The sequence below is a fragment of the Perca fluviatilis genome, chromosome 4 (assembly GCF_010015445.1).
Source record: "Perca fluviatilis chromosome 4, GENO_Pfluv_1.0, whole genome shotgun sequence".
In the NCBI taxonomy this organism is placed as follows: domain Eukaryota; kingdom Metazoa; phylum Chordata; class Actinopteri; order Perciformes; family Percidae; genus Perca; species Perca fluviatilis.
In genome coordinates this window covers 36275191-36299834 of record NC_053115.1, presented here as the reverse complement: position 1 = coordinate 36299834, position 24644 = coordinate 36275191, and the positions used below count along the sequence as shown (strand labels likewise).

General features: G+C 40.1%; 1 protein-coding gene across 5 annotated transcripts; it reads left to right on the top strand.

The window, feature by feature from the left end:
- The first annotated feature begins 712 nt into the window (after positions 1-712).
- On the top strand, positions 713-24411 carry usp48 (ubiquitin specific peptidase 48). Of its 5 annotated transcripts, none has more exons than XM_039796894.1 (28): positions 714-860; positions 1358-1495; positions 2030-2150; positions 2279-2420; positions 3245-3372; positions 3826-3950; positions 4611-4719; positions 6228-6361; positions 7132-7217; positions 7599-7778; positions 8054-8191; positions 8439-8588; positions 9010-9210; positions 12779-12890; positions 13128-13267; positions 13742-13816; positions 13973-14097; positions 15942-16064; positions 17040-17101; positions 17435-17545; positions 18411-18541; positions 18740-18846; positions 18968-19075; positions 19662-19844; positions 21733-21858; positions 23118-23166; positions 23264-23290; positions 23686-24411. In XM_039796894.1, exons 2-28 carry the CDS (start codon positions 1362-1364, stop codon positions 23706-23708), a joined length of 3150 nt encoding a protein of 1049 aa, XP_039652828.1. In that variant the 5' UTR covers positions 714-860; positions 1358-1361; the 3' UTR covers positions 23709-24411. The 5 variants fall into 5 exon arrangements, 4 of the variants coding, with proteins under 4 accessions (XP_039652831.1, XP_039652832.1, XP_039652828.1 ...); XM_039796895.1 differs by lacking the exon at positions 714-860 and adding an exon at positions 908-1181; XR_005638914.1 differs by lacking the exons at positions 18968-19075; positions 19662-19844; positions 21733-21858; ... (1 more) ...; positions 23264-23290; positions 23686-24411 and having other exon boundaries at positions 713-860; positions 18416-18541.
- Positions 24412-24644: the final 233 nt, after the last annotated feature.

The following is a 24644-nucleotide window of genomic DNA, read 5'->3' as shown; positions in this document are numbered from 1 at the left end:
GAAAATGACCATTTAAATTTCTAGAGAGAGCATCATTTTCTTTATTAAAATAAACTATTATTAAAAAAACCAATCAGGAACTCTAAATGTCACATTTTAATGTGATTATGCAGCCCTGCTTAGCAGCAGTTTCCTTCAGTTAAACTTCAGGCCTGATACAGTATGTGTGTTACATCATGAGTCAATAACATTTAACAACATAGTTAGTCACCAACTTGTAAAGAGCTAGACATGTTCTTTTATTTTGACCCTTACATACTTGTAGACGTTGGCCTCCTCTTGAATAATGAACTCATTGAAAATACAAAATGCACATTTGCACATTGCTATGGATAAATACAGGGCTTAAAAGTGCTATCAGCACCACAGCACAGACAACTCCACTGCAGGATTTCATATAAAGTGTGATTTTATTACTATTTGTAATATTTTTAAATATCTAAATGTAGTTATTTTTCATTCCAAATCAGTCCGGTTTGGTCCTTCATACTAAAGACACAGGCAGAATGACATGTCATTTTGTCACAAGACATGAATAGTAAAAAAAGACATACTTATAAAATAACACATTTGACACAATCAAATATTGTATTCTTGAGACTACAAAAAAGCAAAGCATTGAAGTACCACTAACGTTAATTCGGACAGGAATGTGGCCTCTGAAGGCTCCGCATGTAAGTTCCTCCCTCCAGTCACAACAAAGCGACGTCGACTACGTCACTAGTATACGTCGTGTTGATTTTGAGCGGAGAAATTATTTATTTATAAATTGACGCAAGGGCGCTAAATCTAAAATAAACCGTGAATAAAATGTAAAAATACATTAAATATTTTTGGTGAAGCAGCTGCACGCATGAAAGGTTCGATAATATTTGACCTTAACACAATAAACTCGTTACGTTAGCGTGGTAGCGTTAAATGGAAAATGCAGGGACATTGACTTGCTAACACTGCCGGGTCGGGCTAGCTAGCTACATTTTAGCTTTGCATTAGCACGACGGTAGTCCTTATTCCTGGCGTTACCCCGCAACACTGTTTGTCGGGATTCATTGTATTTCAGTGCTATATTTATTGTTGCGATGTATGGTGTGCTATGGTCGCCTTTTAAGTTTTATAGGGTAGTGGGGAGACTAGTAAGCTAATATTAGCTGGCTAGGTTAAGTAGCACCACATAGCTAACGGTAGGTTGCTTCGTAAGAACCAAGCTATGACCTGCATTAAATTATTTAGCCCCTGTTAGCCCGCTATGTTAGCATTGCTGGAAACAGTTTGGCTAACCTTAGGCCATTGCAGTGTTGTTGTTGTAGTTTCTACTCACGTAACGTTATCTGACTTTGTGGTTAACGTTACATCGTAGGATTATGGCGCCCCGTTTACAGTTGGAGAAAGCGGCTTGGCGTTGGGTGGAAACGGTAAAACCAGAAGAAATCAGGCTGGAACATATCGAGCTAGCATATCGCGTCAATCTCCCGGCCTGTAAGAGAGCAACCTGCAGGTAACGTTTCAATATTAGAACATGTCTGAACAACCCATCTCTGTTGTGCTAGCATGTGCCAGTAAAGAATACCAGTAGCTGATGTGTAACTTAATTTTAATTTTGAGGGCGTAATGGCCAGCTCCGCTGAGGGATGCTTATGTGCATCAACAGTCTGAATTGTTTCCTTGCTTGTGGACAAGCCTTCATAGCAGGGCAGCTCCGTAGACTTTGTATCAAAGGTCATGAAGATCCACTGTACTCTTTAATTCGGAATACCACAAAATAACTATAATGTACAATATGGTAGGCACCAAAGTGAGCACTTATTCATACAGTTGAAATGTTGCTGAACTTTATCTTGCTCTGTGGCTCCTTACTGTATATAAAAGGCTAATTAAAAAGGCTGTGAAGGTTTGTATGTAGAACATAATAAACATAATTTAGCAGGAATTTGAAATGACCTTTGTCTCCACATAAGAAATAGATGCAGTTACATTCTTCTATAGTATGTATTGGTACAGTAAGGTTTATAATCATGACTTGCTCTTGCAGGAGGAACTGCAAAGGGAATCCCAACTGTCTTGTGGGGATTGGTGAACAGGCGTGGCTTGGGGATATTGATGAAAATGCTTTCCACAATATCGATGACCCAAATTCAGAGCGTCGAGACAAGGTATTTCTTCTTTTCTCAGATCACACATCTGTTGTAGGTGGACTGCTGAAACAGAGATGGAAGAATATCTAAAGAGACAGTCAATCCTATCTCTCTCACCCTGTGCATCTCTCTGTCTCTGTTTCTAGAACACATTTGTTGGCCTGACAAACCTGGGTGCAACATGTTACGTCAACACATTCCTGCAAGTTTGGTTCCACAACCTGGAGCTGCGTAGGAGTCTCTATCAGTGCCACAATTCCCGAGCACAGGAACACAATATTGAGTCTGGTATAACTGAAAACTAGATACTGGGGATGCTTCTTTGTTAGTCATTCCCTGGTTTAGGTCAGCATGATTTAGCCAGAATTTGTTAAGTATTTTAATTGTGTATGCATACACTTTATGTAGTTCATGTATCAACAGCTTGTACTATTAACCTTGGGTTTCACTGACACCATTAGCAACATTTTCTTACCCTGTGCTCTGTGCTGATCAGTGCAAATGTCTACATAACATGTCTAAACAAGCCAAAGCCAGAATGTATCAAATTGATTACCAAAATACGGATTTACTGTATTTTGGCATATACCAAACTTAGGATAATGCAATATTGAAAGTTATGTCTTGGGTCTTAAAACAACTAGAATAGAATAACATAATCCAAACAAATATAATATTCATTAGATTGCGCTTGATTTTTGCACAAATTAAAGCAGAAGGCACTCCACCAACACCAATACCCACTAGATGTTATACCCAAAGAAAAGATCAACATCAATTTATGTCTTATTATATTTGTTTTTTATTATTATAATCATTTTGTTAACCAATAAAATATAAACTGCAATACTTGCTGTCTTGTTGGAAGTAACAGTGAACTAAACATCAAGATCACCATGTTGTTGAATGTGTGATTCCTTTTGCAATCTTGAGTTTTCAAGTATTGTTTAAATTGATTTGACAGAAATTAAGTTTTTGCCCACTTCTATATTGGCTAGTGTGTGTCTAGAGCATGAATGAGGCTAGCTTGACACCGCAAACTCATACGTCTTACCTTTTTTATATGATGAAATAATTTAATTCTCTCGGACTGACGTCTCTGTCTTTTTCAGATTACGAGCCTCAGTCCATCTGTGAGCATCTGCAGTATCTATTTGCACTCCTGCAGAACAGCAACAGAAAATACATCGACCCTTCAGGGCTGGTCAAAGCACTGGGCCTGGACACAGGACAGCAGCAGGTAAATCACTACATGAAACCTAGCAAATTATCATAACTTTAATTTAGAAACACAGGACTGGTATCACAGTTTGTTGAAAGATGATTGTGGATATTTATTTCACAAGGGTCCCATTTTCCTGATTTTTCTTTGTTGTGGGAATTGTGTTCAGAATGTAGTCACTTTTGTCTCTGTAGAACTGTGCATTATATTGCCTCAATGCGTAAATAGCCAAATATGATCTCAAAACTCATCAGGACTTATCAGAGTCCAAAGTGATGTCTTGAAATTGGACCAACTATCAAAAACAGATTTTACGGTGATCAAAGGCGATTAACCGACTTTCAGTTTCACAATTACACGGCAGAATAAACACACAAAATGGGGGTGCCAGCGTGTTTATTATTGGTTAGGTTTTGGAGACTTGGTTTCTTTACAGTGCATTGAAATTGAATTCAAACATTTTATTTTCAGGATGCCCAGGAGTTTTCAAAGCTTTTCTTGTCTCTATTGGAGGACACGCTGTCCAAGCAAAAGAGCCCCAACCTGCAGAATGTCATCCAGCGGCAATTCTGTGGACAGTTCTCCTACGTTACTGTGTAAGTACTCAAGTACTCAAAACCTGACACAAGTTTTATTTAAGTGAAAAAGTGTCATAAAGTGATTGGACATCAGAACTGTTCAAAATGTCACAATATGTATTGCATTAACTGTGTGCTATTGCATCCACAGGCCAGGAATTTTGTTTACTTTTCTGAACAAATCACAAAGAGTGAGGGATATTTTGGCAGTTGAGGACATTTTATATTCAGCTTTGTTGCATGGAAGAATTTAGAGAAGGAGAAGCCGGCCAGTATGTTCCATTTGTAGTAGATGGGAGATAAATGGTTAACACTGGCTTTTCAGGCAAGTGAGGAAAACCTCTTTCACCCCACTCTGGAAGGATGTTTCTGAGCATTCTGCCATCACATTGTTTCCTCACCTCCTAAAAGAAACAAAATATGTTATTTACCAAATTTATGTGAACTCGTTTTATTTCTGCTCAGTGGGAGAGCCTTAAAGTAGACCTATTAGGATTTTCAGGTTCATACTTGTATTTTGTTATTCTACTAGGACACGTTTACATGCTTTAATGTTAAAAAAAAAAACACTTTATTATTCTCATACTGCCCATGGCTGCTGCACCTGTATTCACCCTCTGTATGAGACGCTCTGTTGGAGCGCCTGTCTCTTTAAGCCCCACTTTGGCTGTTTTCCAGATGTAACCAGTGTGGACGATCATCTGCGTTGCCGTCCCGATTCTACGAGTTGGAGCTGAACATCCAGGGTCACAAGAACCTCACAGAGTGTGTCACAGAGTTCCTGAAGGTAGCTTTTTTTCCTTAAATTCAGGCCTCTATTTCTCCCTTATCTGCATCAACAAAGTTTGTTACTTTATGTGACAATCTGAACAGGAGGGGGGGGGGGCAGGACATTGATGTAAGTAAATTTAATGTGTATATAGTGGAGTATAATGTTGTGAAAGAAAACGCGTTTTAGGAACATAAAAAATGTGTCCCTGAAACCCAGCGATGGTGAAGTAGGCTAAATAAATGTATACATCCCCAGCTCTAAAGGCGCTGACACACCAACCAACCATGCCGTCGTCAGTTGGAGGAGCCGTCGGCTTTAATTTGGGCCGATTTGACTTGTTGAATCGACCAGTGGGCAGTTGGACTCAATGACCAATCTGATTGGTAGAGTGCTAGCCCTTGACTAGCAAATCAGTGCACTTATGTTAAAACACTTAACGGAAATGACGAGCTGGTTGAGCGTGAAGAACGCCTCTTGAAATAATGCCGAAAATCTTTTAAACTGACCTTTGTCGATCTGAAATGAAGACCGATTCAGCATCTGCATGGCCTATTTCTCGCTTAAAATGTTTTCAGAAACACGTTTCAGTGAACTATTTTCGTAAAATACTATTGTCATTGTCATTATGGTCGACTTTGAAATTCGGGAGAAGCCAGACCCACGTGACGCGTTCGCCATTTCCGGTTTTGATTTCAATACGTCTTCACCTGCTGTTATGAAGACGTATTGCGTATCGCGCATGCGCAGAACATTGCTGGAGTCGGCGTTGCTTTGGTGTGTTCCGAGGCACTTTTTAACTGACGGGAGCCAAATGATCAGTCCGACTGACCCAATGGTCGGCTGTCGGTTTGGTGTGTCAGAGCCTTAACAAAAAAGCTGTGCTTGTTATACCATAGTGAGCTGTGCAGTCTGCTCTGTGGAACTAGATTCAAAGATGATGATCACAGTCAAAAGCCCCTACGTTACTTTTCAAGCAAAAGTAACACCGCAATTTTCTACGGAGAAAATCAAATATCAAAATATTTTTGACCAAATACCTCGATAACGATATTGCGACCATATGTAGGGTTGACAATGACAAAAAAATAATAGAACTGCGAGAACAGTCTGGAAAGTTCAGAAAATGACATCACCTTACTGAAATGCAGCCTGTAAAACCAGGAAAATACAACCCTTATGTCATATTACAGTATCCAAAATTTAAGACGACATCTAGACTCATATCACAATATTGATTTATATTGATACAGTATATTGCCCAGCCCTACTACAACATAAAAAAAAATTTAAGATATCGATTGCAATAAAAAAAAAAAAACAGGTGTCCCCTATGAATTGTGGGTCAGTCTATTATAATGTCCTACAATGAATAAATCAATTCATCCGTCTGGTTTAGATTAGAATTACAATTTCTTGTGTATTTCTTCCAAAGTTAAACGACTGTGCCTGAAGATGTCTTGACGTGTGTATTTGTTGTTTTCACAACGATTACCCTTTGCTGTGCCTTGCCCTACAACTTGCAGGAAGAGAAGCTGGATGGGGAGAACCGCTACTTCTGTGAGAGCTGTCAGAGTAAACAGAGCGCCACCCGAAGGATCAGACTGCACAACCTTCCTCCAACCCTCAACCTGCAGCTAATGCGCTTTGTGTTTGATAGGTCAGCCATTGTAGTACTAATTAAGAAGTACAGTACAGGCCAAAAGTTTGGACACACCTTCTCATTCAATGCGTTTCCTTTTTATTTTCATGACTATTTACATTGTAGATTCTCACTGAAGGCATCAAAACTATGAATGAACACATATGGAATTATGTACTTAACAAAAAAGTGTGAAATAACTGAAAACATGTCTTATATTTTAGATTCTTCAAAGTAGCCACCCTTTGCTTTTTTATTAATAAGGGAAAAAATTCCACTAATTAACCCTGACAAAGCACACCTGTGAAGTGAAAACCATTTCAGGTGACTACCTCATGAAGCTCATTGAGAGAACACCAAGGGTTTGCAGCGCTATCAAAAAAAGCAAAGGGTGGCTACTTTGAGGAATCTAAAATATAAGACATGTTTTCAGTTATTTCACACTTTTTTGTTAAGTACATAATTCCATATGTGTTCATTCATAGTTTTGATGCCTTCAGTGTGAATCTACAATGTAAATAGTCATGAAAATAAAGAAACGAGAAGGTGTGTCCAAACGTTTGGCCTGTACTGTACTTTATTAATCCCTCATTAGGGAAATGTCATTTCTTGCGCTCTGCTGTTCATTACAACACACATGGGCCTGAAATTCGAATACCGGCCACCCTCCGGTTCCCAAGCCAAGTCCCTACAGACTGGGCTACTGCCGCCCCACTACTGGTGCCCTCGTTGTTTACTTTCTACTGCTATGATAAGAAACGTTTACTAAGCCATGTTGTCTTCCCCAGACAAACAGGCCACAAGAAGAAGCTCAACACCTTTATCAGTTTTCCAGAGCAGCTGGATATGGGGCCTTTCTTGGAAGGAAAAGAAGGTATTAGCAGGATGAATATCTGTGACACACATTCTGCACTTTTCCTTACTAATCAATGCCTACTGACATGTGTTAGCTATACAGAAGAAACAAAATGCACACACTTCTCTTTTCAACTTTCTTTTAATTAAAAGGACTAAGACCAATACTTTAAATTCAGAAAGCAAAAGGGACATTTTCAGAATTCCTCATGGGGAAAACTCGGCAAAAGTGTCAAAGCAGGGTACCTTCATCTGGGTGATGGATTGCTGTCACACCAGTTCCCTGCTTGCTAAAAATACATTGATGACTAATACACTGCTTGCTCGATTATACTACATCTTAGCCCCAAGGAACAGTGGACGTCTTTTGTTAATATTTGTTTCAACACTGTTCCTCCAGACCAGAAGTGTGTTTATGAGCTGAGTGCGGTGCTCATCCATCGGGGCATCAGTGCCTACTCGGGCCACTACATCGCCCATGTGAAGGACGCTCGCACCGGCGACTGGTACAAATTCAATGATGAGGAAATTGAGAAAATGGAAGGCAAGAAGCTTCAGCTTGGCACTGAGGAGGACATTGGTGAGTGAGTACTAAATGGACACAGTATAGCTCCACCTTCCTGAAATCCTTATCCTTATGTAGTGTTATGTTCTAGTAGTCTAATTGTTATACAGTATTATTTTTAATATAGAATAATGTTCTTTACTGTTAAAAAAAAAAAAAAAAAAAAAAAAAAAACATGTTGAAGATGGTGCTTTGGTAAAATAAAAAATGACACTTGAGGGTCATGTCTGTAAATGTAGCCTATTCACTTTCTCTAAGTTGTTGCTCTTGTTGGTCTTCTTGGTCCCTAGCTGAGACAGTCAAGTCTCAGGCACGAAAGCCAAAGTGCAGTAAAGGCTACCACTGCTCCAGAAATGCCTATATGCTGGTGTATAAGGTCCAGGAAGAGGAGAATGCAGATCCCTCTGTGACCAATGTCGAGGTGCCAGGTGAGAAGTAGAATTTTAACACATTCTTGTTAGCGTGTTTGTTTGTAATGTGTCCTTGTTCCTTGAGGCAAACAAAGATGGCAGCCAGACAAGGAAGGAGCGATCATCTCTGGTTTCTATCTTTGTTTCCATCAAGGTATTAAGACATGTCATGAGAAATGTGGTTTAATAGTAAAAGATGACAGCCTATAGTCTGGTCCATGTCGCCTTGTCTGATGGTGTCTTTTACCTCTGTCCTGGCTCCCAGCCTTCCTTCAGAGGTTGGTGGACCAAGACAACCATAAGTTTGAGGAGTGGTGCTGTGAGATGGCCGACATGAGAAAACAGAGTGTGGATAAGGGCAAAGCCAAGCATGAGGAGGTGAAGGAGCTCTACGAGCTTTTACCCGCAAAAGACGGTCGGTAAAAACATTCCCTAATCACACACAGTCCACTTAACAGAAACACTAAAGAGAGTGTACATTTTGTTTGTTGTGGCTTTCTGTTAAAAACATGCTAAAAATACAGACGGCGTAATAAAGGGGCAATGATGTGATGGGGGTGTATTGCATAACTTGTACAACTACTGTCTGTAGTAATACTACAAAACACCAGTTTCCAGTGTCAGTTGCAAAATAAGTCAGATGTTGATTGGGACCTAGTAGTTGCATTTGATTCAATACAATTACCATACGATGGATGGATGGATGGATAGATTGATAGATAAGGCTAATATACACAAAGCCAGTTATCGCAGAATGAGCCTGGATTTAATGAATAAAATTCTGAGGTCCTGTGTCTCTTTTATGTTTGATATGTTTCTCTGCTTTCCCTCCTCAGGTGAGCCATATGAGTTTATTCCCCTGGACTGGTTGAAGAAGTGGCTAGAGGACTCCCCTTCCACAACAGAGATCGACAACTCCCTGTTCCTTTGTTCTCACGGCAAACTGCACCCAGACAAGGTGGCCGACTCCAAGAGGGTTTCCCTGCAAGCTGCTCAGCTCCTCTACGACCGCTACAGTGGAGGGCCGCGACTGGACGGTCAGTCAAACAGAGGGTTTTAGTGCTTCCAATTCAATAGTTACAAAGAAGTAGGTATCACAAGGTATCACTATTCTAAAACTCTAAACGTTTCTGAAAATCTTCAAATATGTACGCATTTAATTAGGGCTGGGTATTGGTACCCAATACCTTTTTTAAGGATCGAAATAACCCAGTACCAAGTAGTAGTGAAATTTCTCCATTCAAACGATACCTGCTTTAGATCCTTTTTGTACCCGGATCTAGTAACAAATTACTATTTGTATGTTTTTTCTCGCAGCAAATCAGCGCAAGCAATTTAATGCGACAGTGATTGGCTCACTAGTGCAGAAGTGGTGGTTGCATTTACGCATCTGAATGCTTCCATTCACATGAGTATAGAATGAAGGAAAAAAAAAGAAGAAGGAATCAGACAAAGTACTCTAATTGTATCTGTATCACTTTAAGGATACTGGTGTTGGTAGTATCGTAATTCTTTAAATGATACAAAACCCTACATGTGAACAACTCTTTGCAGCTTTAAACATCCTTATAGTTGTATGCGGTATGCTTGAGACATAGTCTGCAAGTATGTTAAGGCTGTTCTTTCTGCCGTTGTCTTTTCACATAGAACTGGGCTAATTTAAGTTCAGTTAACTGACATTATGCTAGTCTGCTGGAACAAGCGCTTCCATTAGCGTAATGTCAGCAAATGTCAGCTTTTGTAGCTAACGTTAGGCTATATGTGGAAAAACAACGGCAGAGAGAGACTACTTGCAGTTTGGGTGTTCCAGGTGAAAGCTGTCGTCTTGGTCAAGAAATCAGTGTCCACGGAGAGGAGGGTCTGTTGTCAATAGGCTCATTCGAGATGAACTGCGCCTTGCTTGTAAAGTGGACGAAAGCAGGCGGCAGCTGCAGTGGGCGGTGACAAAAATCCACTGTCAAGTCGGACAGTTTCCAGCAGCCTTCAGGCTAAACGAAAGTCACAGAAACACTCACATCCTGTTAGGTCCAATTTCGTAAAATGTTATCAGACCCATATATCAGCTTGTACACAGTCTCCAGTTGTTTTTATTATGTCAGAGTAGCTGTTAAAATGCTCTATATGCGATCTGTTAATAAACATCATACTGTAGATGATCTATAATCTGAACAGATTTAGTCTCTCTGACTTCTAAATGTAACGATCAGCCACACAGTGTAAAGGTGTAAAGATACTTTATTGTTACATACGCATACATGTAGCGAAATTCATTGTCTGCATTTAACGCATCCCTCAAGGCAGCAGTGGGCAGCCATTTACAGCACCCGGGGACCAACTCCAGATCTGAGCCAGTGCCTTGATCAAGGGCACTGACTGGAGAACCTAGTACATGTTTTTAAACTGGAGCACCCGGAGGAAACTCACGCAGACATGGGGAGAACATACAAACTCCACACAGAAAGGCCCGGAACGACCTGGATTTGAACCTAGAACCTTCTTTCTGTGAGGCCACAGTGCTAAACATTGGGCCACCATGCTGCACACAACAGGTGTTCCGTATAGAATAAGCCTTGAAATCAGACAAATAGCAATTAAAATCCCTCCAATTAAAAAAACAATAACAAGTTTATATAAAATGTCATCATGTTGAGTCGATTCTGAACCAAGATCAGCTGAGAGCCAAGTGTTTCCCAGCATGCCCTGGGTCCGCCTGGGTCTTGCAGTTGGTGGAGAGCAACTGCGTCGGCTGACTCTAAAACCTGCGGCTGCCTTGATCTTGTGAGGTGATCGTTGCAATATGTGCAGGACGTCAGAGCAAGTCGGGATCAAGTCGGACACAAATCTAACCAGCATGCATTGGGCGGTGGCCTGGCTCATCTCGAACAAGCTTATTGTGTTTGAGAGAGTGAGAAAGAAAGAAAGAGAGGGCAAGGAGGGGTTGACTATATCACCGGCAGTGTGCAGCTTTACAGTGAAATAAGATTTTACCCATTTTAAACCGTAAAAAAAATAGAAAATCAATATGTGGCAAGTCAATGTTGATATTGTGGTTGGCCACCACAAATCAATCAATTTATGGGATGCAATTCTTTTATCAGAGCCTCCAAATCCAATTGCCTCATCTTCTGACAACAGGGTTTTTTAGGTTTTAGAATATGACCATTTTTTTTACACAGTCAAGGGTGGGTTGTGTGTGCAGGCTGTCCACTTTAACTAAAAAACTGGCTTCTAATTATGCTAGTAATAAAACTCTCAACCCTCTGGGGTCCAAGCCATGTATGCCAATTTTTAATGCTTAAATAACCTCAATCCTGTACGCTACAGGGATGTCACATGAATGTATAAATTGTTGTATGACTATAAAGAAAAGAAAAATGAAACGTAAATTTAATCTCACAGAAATGTATTGAAATCACACAGAGAACAATAGAGCTGTAGCCTGGGTAAACCCTGACAAACTTCCAGCAAATTTGAGATTTGCTCTGAAAGTCAGTCTGGCAAAGAGCCCATTCCAAGCCATTACCAATGTCCCCAAAATCGAGGCACCAATCACAACCGCTAAAGCGGGCTTTACGCCAATCGCAACCGTTGAGGCGGGCTTTACGTGACGACGATAGCGCAGCGACGGCGAGCAGCTTTTTGTTTACATTCAACATGGCAGCTACCGAAGCGCAGCGTCACCCAGATCGTTGGTCTGATTGGTTGAAGGACTATCCAATGCGCCCAGAGGCATTTGAGCGGTGTCCGTTGGTGTCGGTGTCCCTTTGGAAATGAACTGTCAATGAACCTTTCCCAGACCCACTCTCAGTTACAACTGAGAAGGGTCTGGTGTCAGCCAGGCTAAGAGAGCTAAGGTCGGCTTGTTGGTCGATAGGCTCTTGTGTGACTAAATCTTTATCGGTTGGACAATCGCTGGTATTGCTTTCATTAGGCCACCTGTCCATCAGCGGAAAATGACAGACAGGCCCTCTAGCCAGCAGGGTAATAGGTGACATTGATGAGCGCAGCGTTTTACCCAAGCGTTTTTCAACTCTCTCGTCACACTGCCACTGTTTGAAGCATTGTGTGAATATGCGGTGCTCCCGTTTCAAAGCATTAAAAACGTAAAGTGGTAAAGCACATGTTTAACCGACATTGACATAGACAGAATGAAGCTCAATTTGCACAAAATCTGACAATGTGGCACCTTCCCACTTAGGTGTGGGCGTGTTAATTTGGGCGTGTTAATTTGTGCTTTAGAACATAACCGCCGTGAAACAATCAGAAAACTAGGTTTCATTCCTCTGATTCACTGCTTTGTTCGGCGCTCCCTCTCTTCATTCACTCTCTAGCTCGCTTGACTACCTCGTCGCTCGTTGAGCCGGGGAGAAGGGGCCAACTTTGAACGCTGTGTGTTTACAAACAGTAAGCGATACCTCCTACATATTATACCTTTTACATCACTAGTTGACTTACGAAAGCAAAGCAGTGGTTAAGTTTGCTCTTGTTTGCAGGCAAATTAGCAACTTTGTACTTAAAGCAATCCCTAGAAATGTAGCCTGACTGCTCCTAAAACTACAATGTCTTCTACATTTTAATATATCCCACTTATTTGTGTTTGTTCAGGCTCCTCTCTGTGTAGAGAGTGTGTTAGCCAGCGGTGCAGAGTGCTGCGGCTGAAGAACCAGCTCAACGAAGATTTCAAGGAAATCACCAACCTCGTCAAGCGCACGCTCAGGTAATCACACTCAGGAACTGTAAACGGTTGATGCGGTGGTTCTCAAAGTGTGTGGCACGTTCAGTGAACAGCTTAACGTTGTCACATTAAAGTTGACCTGCGTCACCCGGCCTCTCGACCTGGGTTAAACGTGGGTTAACCCTTATAAACACAAAGTCAACCCTGGTTGAACCCTTGGTGTGAAAGCGATTTGAAGTAATCATGGGTTTTGTGTCTGTCTGTGTCTCTCTCTCTCAGTGGTGAGGGCTACTGGGTGAGCAAATCATCTCTGCGTAGCTGGCGGCAGTTGGCTTTAGAACAGCTGGATGAGGACGAACACGAAACCAAACACAACAATGGCCAGATCAATGGACAGGGACCACACAACAACAGCAAAGGTAGGAGTAATGGATGTGATTTTATTTCTCCTTCCCCTATATTCACTCTGCAGCATAGCGGTGCCATAAACTGCAGCGGTGCACCGGCGTAAGTCCGTGAACAGGGCAGCTGTCTGTGGTTGGTTCATGTCTGTAACAGCAGGACAGTCGAGTGTGTTATCTTAACTGCTTAACGTCAGTTGACACGTTGTCGGCAGCCTAACGGTTACAAACAGGCTCGATGGTGAACATCACGCTAATGTGCTGAAGGATTTGTGTTTGTTGCTGGACCAGAGAATATTTAATTAAAATCATAAACTATGGTTAAAACAGATCGGGGATGCTGTCTTGCCCTCACTGTTTTCTGTAAAGATTAATAGAAGTGATGTAATAGAGCATTTTATCTGGGGCACTGCGTCAGACTCCATTTAAAAAATAGCCTTTGCCACATTGCTTGTAAGAAATTAACAGGAGTTATTAATTGTTTGATTGTAGAGTTCAGCTCAGAGCTCTCAGAGGGCAACGAGGACGAGATGAAGACTTTCAATGAAGACATTGTCTGCTGTCACGGTACTGTCCTATCATCAGCATCTAGAATGATCTTACAAAATACTTTAAACTATGATATTGTACAATTTGAAACAAAAACATGCTCCCATTGCTATTACAAAGTTAAAAAAAAATTATATGTTGACTCTTAAATGTTTATTTTGGTTCCTGCTGTAGGGGGTCTGAGTATTTTGGAAACTGAACGGAAGCTGGTTTCCTCTGAAGTTTGGACCAAGCTGAGGGAATACTTTCCCAAAGCCCCAGAATTCACCCAAAACAAAGAGTCCTGTCAGCAGTGCCTGGTGAGTAGACATTGACAAATCATTCAGGGTTGCACCACACTGATCCCTGACTTCTTTAATTTCCATGCCTCTGTGCAGTAATAGCCATGGTCACTGTTGACCTCACGCCTGTCCCATTCTTGTGAATGCCATATCTCAGGAACATCTGGAGGGAATCTTTGCAAATTTGGCACATATGTCCACTTGGACTCAAGAATTAACTTATTACATTTTGGTGATCAAAGGTCACAAAATAATGGTGCCCCATGTACCAAGGCTCAGTCCTTACCCCACTGGCCCAGGTTCAGTTCTGACCCGTGGCCCTTTGCAGCATGTCATCTGTCTCTTCCACCTTTCCTGTCTTCAGCTGTCCATTAAAGGCCAAAAAGTCCCAAAAATAATATTTTCAAAATGATGTTGAACGTCAAAAAGTAACATTAGCTGAGAACAGTGTGTAGTTTCTTTTTAGCATCTCACATCACACTTTCAGTCACTATGATCACTACTACAGTCAGAAACATTGTGCCAAAATATGAACAATAACATTGCTGTCAACGGGCTTATCTACTAATGTTAGCTACCGACCATTACCTTGAAACCATCCAGCAAATAGACGGTACCGTAGGGTGCCATTACCTGAAACCGGTGATTTAACGTCCCCGCTCATTTTACACACAACAAAACGCTGAGTGAACTTTACTAGCTACGTTTTTTCATGTTTGTTTTGAGCGGTATGTGACTCCCAACAAAGATGGGATAAAAGTGAGATGTCTCACTCTGTAGCTAACAAAAATATGGTGTTTTCTGAAAATTAAACCACATAAACCTGTTCTGGAACAACCTCTAAATACAATTATGAACCTGAAAATGAGCACAAAATGAGCACTTTAATACCTTTTATTAAAATACATCAACTACACATTTGAGTCTAGACAGACATGGATGTAAAGTGCAACTTCACTGGTTAGCAAAGGCATACAACCGCAAGGCAGTAATTCTAGTTTATTTACGATTAAGACATACTTTACTGATCCTGCAAGGGGAAATTGCTTTTTTTTTCACATTACACACAGGGCCGAAATACACACACATGACCAGGACCTATACATGCACTAATGGAGAGATGTCAGAGTGAGGGGGCTGACCATGATAGGCGCCCCGAGCTGTTGGGGGTTCCAGGGTTTCCCGCAGAAAATTTGTTAGTTAAGGTGGGAGGGTGGGGATTGCGATAGTCCATATTGTGATTTCAGTACAATTGCGATTAATTGTGCAGCCCTAATTGTGTTTACAATCTTTGATTCACTTTGTGATACAGAACATGGGCAACTTTTGCTGTGCAAACATCAATAGCTGCAGTAATCCTGTTTATGTTGAGTTTGCAGTGGAGATGGCTTTACTAGTTGTGTGTTACTGAAAGAAAATCACTGAGGATTTTTGAACTTGCTTCATGTTGTCTTCACTATCAACAATCTACACCAGCTTTCCAAACTTTTGGGAGAAAACAAGTTGACAGATCTGTTATTGTGGTTTCCATGTAGCAACCAATGTGTAGTTACAATTTTTTTTATTTATTTTTTTTAGATCAATTTCTTTATTTATTTTTTCATTTAAAACAACAGTAGTTACATTTATGAGGAGGTGCACCTTAGCTACGACAGCTATGTGCTTATGCTCCGTTGATGCAGTGTAACCTTTTTATATGGAACTATAGTTTTAATCAATTTGGGTTGATTTAACCCAAATTGATTAAAACTATAGACACATAGAGTAGTAAGTTATGGCTTCCCTGGTAGTAGATGTGCCTTTATAAAGTGAACCATTTGGTTAGTTTTTGAAATTAAAACTTTTCCTTCTTGTGTGTCCAGACATTAGAGCAGGAAGAAAAGGACAATGAGGCAGTGAGTAAGATGATGGCCCTGGACCAGAAGAACCAACTGCTCAACCTCTTTCATGAGAAGAACCGGCCAACGCTCGCCAAGTGGCCTCAGGTATTTCCTTAATATTTTAAGATTACGTTTTATCACCATCTTTTACAGTTTCAAAATAACAAAATAGGAAAAGGGCCCGAAGCAAAGGTTTGGGCATCCTACATGGTTCCATAGTAACACCCCCTTTGGCAAGTATCGCAGCTTGTAAACACATTTTGTAGCCAGCAAAGAAGCTTTCAATTCTTGTTTGTGTGTTAAATGCATTCTCTCCTCTACCAGTGAAATGTTTCCCCTGCGACAGGCTCAACACAAGCCCAGAGCATGATCTATCCACCCACATGCATAAGAGTTGAAGAGGTGTTCTTTTCATGACATTTTGATTTTATTTTACAGGGACAATGGCTCATTACAGATTAGATATTTGTATTAGTCCACAGGACTTGTTTCCAAAATGCATCAGGCTTGTTTAGACGTTCCTTTGCAAACTTGTGTATTGGGACAGTACTTTGGCAGCAAAAGATGACGTTTCACAAGGACACAAGAAAACATTAAAAAAAAATCACAGATTGAGAAAGGCCCATGGTTTTAGGATATTTCTAAAGTTTTTAAATTTGCATCACCTGGCCTTTCCTAACAATGATTGTGAACAAGCCATATCCCTAACAGGCTAATTAAGGTCTGAGAGCTCAAAGATCTTGGGGTGCCCAAACTTTTGCATGGTGCTCCTTTCCTTTTTTACACTCTTAAAAAGTTACTAATCAAAAAACATACACTAATCATGCTTAAAATGTTGAAAACAATGTTTCATCTTTAACTTTGTCTTTTGGAAATTAGTTCGTCTTTTACTCACTAAACTATTCAGAGTAACATACAATTTTGACTAGGGGTGCCCAAACCTTTGCATGCCACTGTATATTTATAGTGCAACATAAATTATACTGGAATACCATTAATTGAAATTAAACAAATATGATAGATGATAACAAACGCTGATTCAGGTGAATACAGTAAATCCTCTCTTGTTTGTCTCTCCAGGACACAGATGTTCTTTACATAGTCCCTCTGTATTTTGTGGATGAGTGGAGAAAATTCATCAGGTATGTTTGTTTCAGGAATCAAGTGAAATCAACACAATAATATTACGGTGTTTGGTATCACATTGTCGAAATAAAGTTTGACTGTTATGCACTCAAGAACAGCATCAGCCTTCCACAAAAGGAGTTGGTAAAAGACGCGTTTGGTAAATCAGTTGTGTGCCATTGTTAATGATACATTACACTGGTTTTCAGTGTAATGTATTTAGTTTCATTAAGGTCGACCCTTCGATTTCCGAGTTGGCCAGTACCTAATGATGGTGTTTATGACTGGCCGTAAAATTGCATATTAACCTGGTATTGTAAAATGGTAATTGTTTGTTGTGCACTTTGTAGGAGGCCCACTAAATCCTCTCCAGTGTCTAATGTGGGCAACACTCTCCTACTATGTCCCCACGGAGGCTTCATGTTCACCTATGACTCCCTTATCAACGGAGATGCACAACAGTGAGTTCTGCTTACTAAACTCTTGAATAGTTGCTTAACACCTACAAAGAAATCCTTAAAACATTTCAGATAAATTGTCTTTCCATGAGAATTATACTTCCAACAGGAGAAAAGAAATAACTGGAACAGCAATTAAACTTCATGGTCCATTATGACCCAATCAGTCAATCAATCAAGTTCATTTGTCACGTGAAATTGTACAAGGTACAATTCCAGTTAAATATAATCCCATCAGCTCCATCACGTGTGCATGATGCATCATAAAGAAAAAATGTGGCCGTCAGATTGGCACACAGAAAAAGAGTCACCCGGTTGAATTTCACCAGCACTCAGTGTTCAATTCCATAGCCATAGGTCGTAGCTGATAGTCATCTCCACCTTTTCCTCTGTGTTTACTCTGTTTACCCTTAAAAACTTTGACTGGCCAGGCTAGCAGGAGACCTACAAGTTGATTTCCTGATTCTGATGAGCGACTCGTTGCCACATGCCATCAACGTCCAACGTCAATCACATAAAGCACAACTAATATTTGTAAAATATACAATTCAGCATAAGTTTTGCAAAGCTGACGGAGAGGCGACTGGAGAGGTCTGCATTGTCTAAACCCATACTAATAATAAACCCTCAACCTAGTGAGGTAGCATTGGCCCTACTATGTGGTCACATTTCGAGCATGCACTCAGTTTATTCATTTAATTTCCTGAGCTAATCTTATCATCTACACAAACCAGCCTAGCTCAGCAAATGGTTCTTATTCTTTAAACTACAAAGGTCTAGTCAAATCTGAATTAAAACTAGGCAGGTATCGTGAATAGAATGAATGGCCACTGCTGTGGTCTCATGTTGTGCCGTTTGTCCTGCACAGTGTAGCTCTGCTCTGGCCCAGTGAATGGGAAGTGATCAGCAGACTCTTCATCGTGGACCAGCCAATCTCCATCCACTGCTTCAAACAGACCACACTAAGTGGTCCCACCACTCCGTACACTACTCAGCCTGGTAAGAGTGCAAGTTTAAAGGATTCCAATAGTGACTCTGTTTTACATTGATGAAGTAAAATGTCCATAGAAATGGATGAAGTGAATAATGCATGTCCTAACATCCCTACAATTTGATATGTTGGATGGAATGTTGCTTTGACTTTTTTTGGCTTCTCAATGTCCTTGATTTATATGCTATTGGTGTTTATGTGTTTAGATCTCTGTTGGGAGTGCAGAGAGAGCTTCCTTTTCCAGCAGCAGAGGGATCTCAGAGAGTATACACAAGCAACCATCTACATCCGCAAAGTCCTTGAAGATCAGAGGGTATGAAAAAAAAGGACATTTTAGGTCATCCAACCAGTGACAACTGTATTTTTTCACGTCTAAAATGAGATCTGGTGAATTTCTATTGTTGGTGCAATTTCCATTGTTGTCCTTTGCATAGATGATAAAAGAAGCGGCTCCAGAACTGAACGCCAGCAGCTCTGAGGCAGAGGAGGAGAAGGAAGAACATCCAAAAATGGATGGAGAGGGAGACCCAGACTTCAGCCAGGTAAGTCCATTACCACGCTATAACTACAATAACAGTAGTAGAGACAGAGAAAATGCTCCCTGTGTAAAGAAAGTCAAACCTAGACACTCAGCACTGTACAGGCTTTAGTGGCCGTCTACCACCAACTGTCTGTGATTGGTATAAGATATCACATGACTGGGTGTCAAATTTATTTAATCTTTTTGCTCTTCCGCTGTCTTCTCTCTCACCACAAGTTCTCGTTTCCTTTGGTTATACTTATCCTGATGTGCAGTCTGAATAAATGAAGAAAAAACAAAAAAACTAAGCAATAATACTGGTATGATGAAGAGTATCAATAGTTCATTAACAGAGTAAATTCATTTGAACTAATAAAAGTAACCGTACACACAGATTACGAAGAACAAACTTTATTATTTGTCACAATCATACAGTACAATCTAGTTAAATCCATCTGTGCATTTAACCCATCCTACGCATTAGGAGCAGTAGACAACCACAAACAGCGTCCGGGGGGCAACATGGGCAACTTTTTTGGTGTTGGCAAAGATGAGGAATAGAGGCATTGTCAGCCCTAATAGGTAATAATTACATTGCTTTCTTTCAGTCACAAGATGGTGCAAAACGGATTAAGTTGGATGACAGCAGCACGGCATCAGCAGCTATACTTCCTATGACCAACATGACCAAACTAGGTGGAATCAGGAGAAGCACTCGGCACAGGAAACTCCGAGGAGAGAAAGCACTCATCGTTTCAGCTAATCAGACACTTAAAGAGCTCAAAATACAGGTGAGAGCTCCAGGTGACTTGATAGCGTACTAGAATGCTGGACACGAGCATTTAAAATGAAGGTGTAAAATAAGTGGATTATGCCATCTTGAGGATGGATTGGGTGAAGCTTGTTCACATTTACAGACCTGCCAACATGTACGCATTTGTCGTTCTCTGCACGCATTTTGACCCTTAAGTACGCTTGTACGATTCGCTGCTCTTTAGGTACACATTTTGTTGCATCTCGCATTTCTCTGGTTTCAGTTTCTATGCAATCTACATCTATGACGTTGATTTTGCCGCTGAGCAGTGGAGTGAAAAGCTTTCGGCCAATCAGAGCGCTGCATTTTAACCCTCCGCCCACCTGCCCCTCCTAGCCAAATGCTTTGTGCGTTTAATTCAATTCAGTGCCTCAGCAAGCCATTATGGAGGAAATATTTATTCATAATTCAAATTGAAAGTCCAAAGAGAAAACAAAGAGAGATCAAATTAAAAATATATATACATTTTTTAATTTTCCATTTGGCTTTTAATGTTCATTTAATATTTGGCTTTTGAATTTCAATTTAACATTGGCTTTTAATTTTCATTTAATATTTGGCTTTTGAATTTCAATTTAACATTGGCTTTTAATTTTCATTTAATATTTGGCTTTTGAATTTCAATTTAACATTGGCTTTTAATTTTCATTTAATATTTGGCTTTTGAATTTCAATTTAACATTGCCTTTTCGTTTACAGATATTTGTAGGGCTGGACCCGAATATTCGAATATTCGTTCGGTGGGTTGGTATTCGATTTGAAAATTTGACATTGGAATATTCGGGGGGGTTTTTTGGTTTGTTTTTTTGCACAACCTGGCATCCCCCTCCAAACGGTTCTCATTCACGCTTGAATATGTTCGAAATATAATACTCTCTTTTACAATTTTCTTATATAGCCTAGCCATTTTAATAGGATGGACAACCCAACCTCGTTATACTTAATAAATATATTGCTTCTTCTTGGACTACTAAAGTGTTCCTGCAACGGGAGTATTCTCTGGCTAGAGCGCAGAACAGCACAGTTTGCATGGACAGAAGTGCATGCCTGAGCTTGTATTTTGGGTTAAGCTGCGTTGCTTTGACATTGTGGAAAATAAAATAATAGAAACAAAATGTATTATCCTTTTTACCCGTTATCAATCAAAATTAATCTACTGCGAAATATAGGAGACTTTGAGATTTTACTGGGACGTCACGTCACATGCCCCAGTTAAAACGCCCATGAGTTGAACGTCATTACCGTCACGATTCAGCGAAAAGAAGACAAAAATGCCGAAGACTTCATCTGTGTGGGAGAACTTTAAAGTAAGTGAGGACAAGACAAAGGCAGAGTGTCAAATATGCAATTTGAAACTGGCCTACCACAACAGCACATCAAGCTTGAGAAATCACCTCTGTAAGTAGAACGAGCTGCTTTTATCCGCCATTTACACGTGATAAAAATGTGCACTTAATTTTCATGGAAAATAACGTGACTTGCAAATAGGCTACGGCAGTTAATGACGAACAGTAAAAACGTAGCCTACTGTAGTAACGGGACTGTGTCCTGCAACAACAAAGCAGTTGCTTCATCTCGCTTGTCTCTTTTACCGTGAAAAAAAGCTGCCTTCAGGTGCGGTTTGGAAATGTTGGTTTCCCCCGCCACTGCGGCCGCCACCGAAGCTTCGAATATTCGCTGTTGAAAAGCACCGAAGCTTCAAAGATCAAAAACTGGTCTTCGGTACAGCCCAGATATTTGGATACCCTGAAGAAGAACCGATTGTAACAGAATATTGTGATAGAAATATTGTGATTATTGTACTCTACAGGTGATGAGTAGTTTGTATTCACAAAACTGACTTTGCTGTGCTTCTGACCCTGTAGATTATGCATGCCTTCTCTGTGGCTCCGTTTGACCAGAACCTCTCCATTGACGGAAAAAGTCTGACAGATGACTCGGCCACGCTGGGTAGTCTGGGCGTCATCCCCGAAAGCATTATCTGTCTAAAGGTACTTCCTACTTTGATTTTTAGATAGAAATCTCAACCACTGTAGCTTTTTAAAATATTGGTAGGTTTTATTTTATGCCTTTTTTCGAATCAACAAAAACACTCAACAATTATTTTTGGAAATGGTACTTAGGAAGTTCAGTCAAATGTTTGAAGGTGCTCTTTGGGGTCGGGAATTCAATAAAGTGTAGAACAAAGGAAAATCCAAGGCACTCTTCTTCAAGGTTATTAGCGGCCGCTACACGTGGGTTGCTTCTCCTTATGTCTTTTAAATTTTCTATTATGAAATAGCCACCAAAATAAAGACTTTTTAATAATCTTGAAGAATAGTGCCTTGGATTTTCCTTTTTTCTAACAATCATTTTTATTGTTGATTAATCCGTCAATTATTAATCGATTAGTTGTTTGGTCTATAAAATGTCAGAAAATGGTGAAAAATTTCAATCTGTGTTTTCTTAAAGCCCAAGATGACATCCTTGGATGTCTTGTTTTGTCCCCAACTCAACTACCAGTTCTAAAAAAAAAAAAAAAAAAAAAAAAAAAGCTTAAAGTGCTCTGCATTAGATCCCAAGCTAGAGCCATGAGAGATTAGCTGGGTGAGTTACTGATATTTTTAAATATTTTGGGCCAGAGTCCAGTAAGTGAAGGGCAGAGCCAGAAGTTGTGAGACAATGTTCCATCTGTCATATGACATCTTACAGTGGTGAGACAGAAGGGTTAAATCTTGTGCAATCTGGATTTAGAATAGGGAAGATGGTGAACAACTTTGAACTGGATCAGCTCTTGTCCACTGTTAACAGACTGTAATTGCATGCAACTTCAGAAAATCCAATGCCCAATTCCAGGCACCCCTAAATGTCTCAGTAGAGGCAACTGTACAACCATCAAACAAAGATACAAACTTAGAAACCAGATGCCTGGAGTCAGGAGGGTTCTTTTAAGATACCAAAAGAATTAATGCTTTCCTGGAGAGGTTTCAAAGTTACGAATCTTGGATTGGATGCAGTGCCTAATTTATAGGTATCAGAAAAGAAATGTGAATAAGTCAGCTCAAATTTCTCACCCAGCATCCTGAATGATGCAAACCGTCCATCTACATACAGGTCTTAAATAGAAATCAGACCCTTCTCCCTCCAGCCAATGGAGGTTTTCTCTGAGGGTAAAAACCAAGTTAATCTTGACCCCTATCAGATCATCTTGACACTGATCACAGACATGTTCCTTTCAATCTAAAACATTCATTCCATTGTTTCCTTACAGGCTGATGAGCCAATAGCAGACTATGATGCAATGGATGATGTCTATCAGGGTAAATGCTGTCATCTTTACCTCCAATACATTACATTAACTTTGTTTATAAAAAGGCAAATTATGATAACACTGTTTCTCAACTACTTCCTTCACAGTGAGTATGCCTGAGGAGGGATTTAAAGGTGAGCAGCCTTTGTCTTGAAATGTTTGTTTTGAATGAATCTTTTTCTTCATCCAGTAAGCCATTTAACATCCCTCTCATCTACACTGATCCATTCAAACTGAAAGGGACTATCCTGATAATCGGACTGAATTCACCTCCTTTCTCTATTTGGATTGCTGATAAACATCTGAGATGGAAGCATCGACCCAGAGGTCTGAAATCAGGCTAGAGAGTGAACAGAATGCAGCAAAACTCACGGGCACTACACCTTTAGCATTCCAAATCACTTTTTATAATTTATTCTTATAAATGATTGGCCACATTTCTAGGGCTTGGTATTGAAGCCACATTCTTTTTTGGGGGGATAATTTTTTTGTTTTTATGTGATCTAATCATTTCTGTTCCTCTCTGCAGGCACTGGGCTTCTCGGGCACTGAGGAAAGCTGTGCTGTAGCTATGCTTGAATGGGACGGATGACCGATGGATATTAAGAAAAGAAGAAGCTTGAATATGTCAAGTGTCCATATATAAATAAATAAGTGCTTTAATTTTTTTTTTTTTACGTTTTAAGTAGGCTTCCTTTAATAAAACTGTGACCGTGTTGCAAAGCCGCTGTTTTGCTCTACATAAGGTTAGCTGGCCTTTGATATTTAAAATTCCTAATCATTCTGAAGGACTGCGTGGCAGTGCTTCTACCTGACTAATATAATCTGGTTGAGGAAGCTAAGTGGATCTGTTCTACTCTTACTCAAGAAAATGGGCTTTGTTTTTGACTCTTTTAAATTATGGCAGAAATAAAAATTAAAGACAATGTTCTTTCTTTCTATTATGTGGAAGCTTGTGTTCTCACTTCAGAGTTTTCAGGTTTGTCGAAAGAATGCACGAGTAACTGTTAAGTATTACAAATATAACTGCTCTTAAATGTTAGAACATTTATTACCTCTACAGCAAATCTATATCCATATACTCCATGTGGCATTTAGAGATACATAGCAACACAGTATGTATAGAAGCTGATTCCTCCAGAAGGTTCAGCAGTGCAAACCCCAGAGTTGGAAGTGAGAAATGGAATGCAAGCAGTGGTATGTGCTGTTCTTTTCACTGTTATTTCTTATGGACAATAAAGTTATTTTCAAAGCACCCTGTCCTCACATACTCGTAATTTTTTTGGTTTTGGCGGTACATTGTTTATTAGAGTAACTCCGTGACATTGGGATGATTTCAGTGCTGTGAAGGCCGATACCTTCTGCCAGTGGTTCCCAAACCTTTCATTACATCAAGGACCCCTAAACTTACACAAATTAGACCACTGACTCCCATCTTAAAGGATGTTTGCTTTTAGATGTTTTATTACAGAAAGTGTATGAAAACCA

Coding starts and splice junctions, on each gene's coding strand:
- usp48 (XM_039796894.1), top strand. CDS start 1,362: ATGGCGCCCCGTTTACAGTTGGAGAAAGCGGCTTGGCGTTGGGTGGAA. Junction 12,891..13,127: donor CTCGTCAAGCGCACGCTCAG/GTAATCACACTC, acceptor TCTCTCTCTCAG/TGGTGAGGGCTACTGGGTGA. Junction 17,102..17,434: donor GAGTGGAGAAAATTCATCAG/GTATGTTTGTTT, acceptor TGCACTTTGTAG/GAGGCCCACTAAATCCTCTC.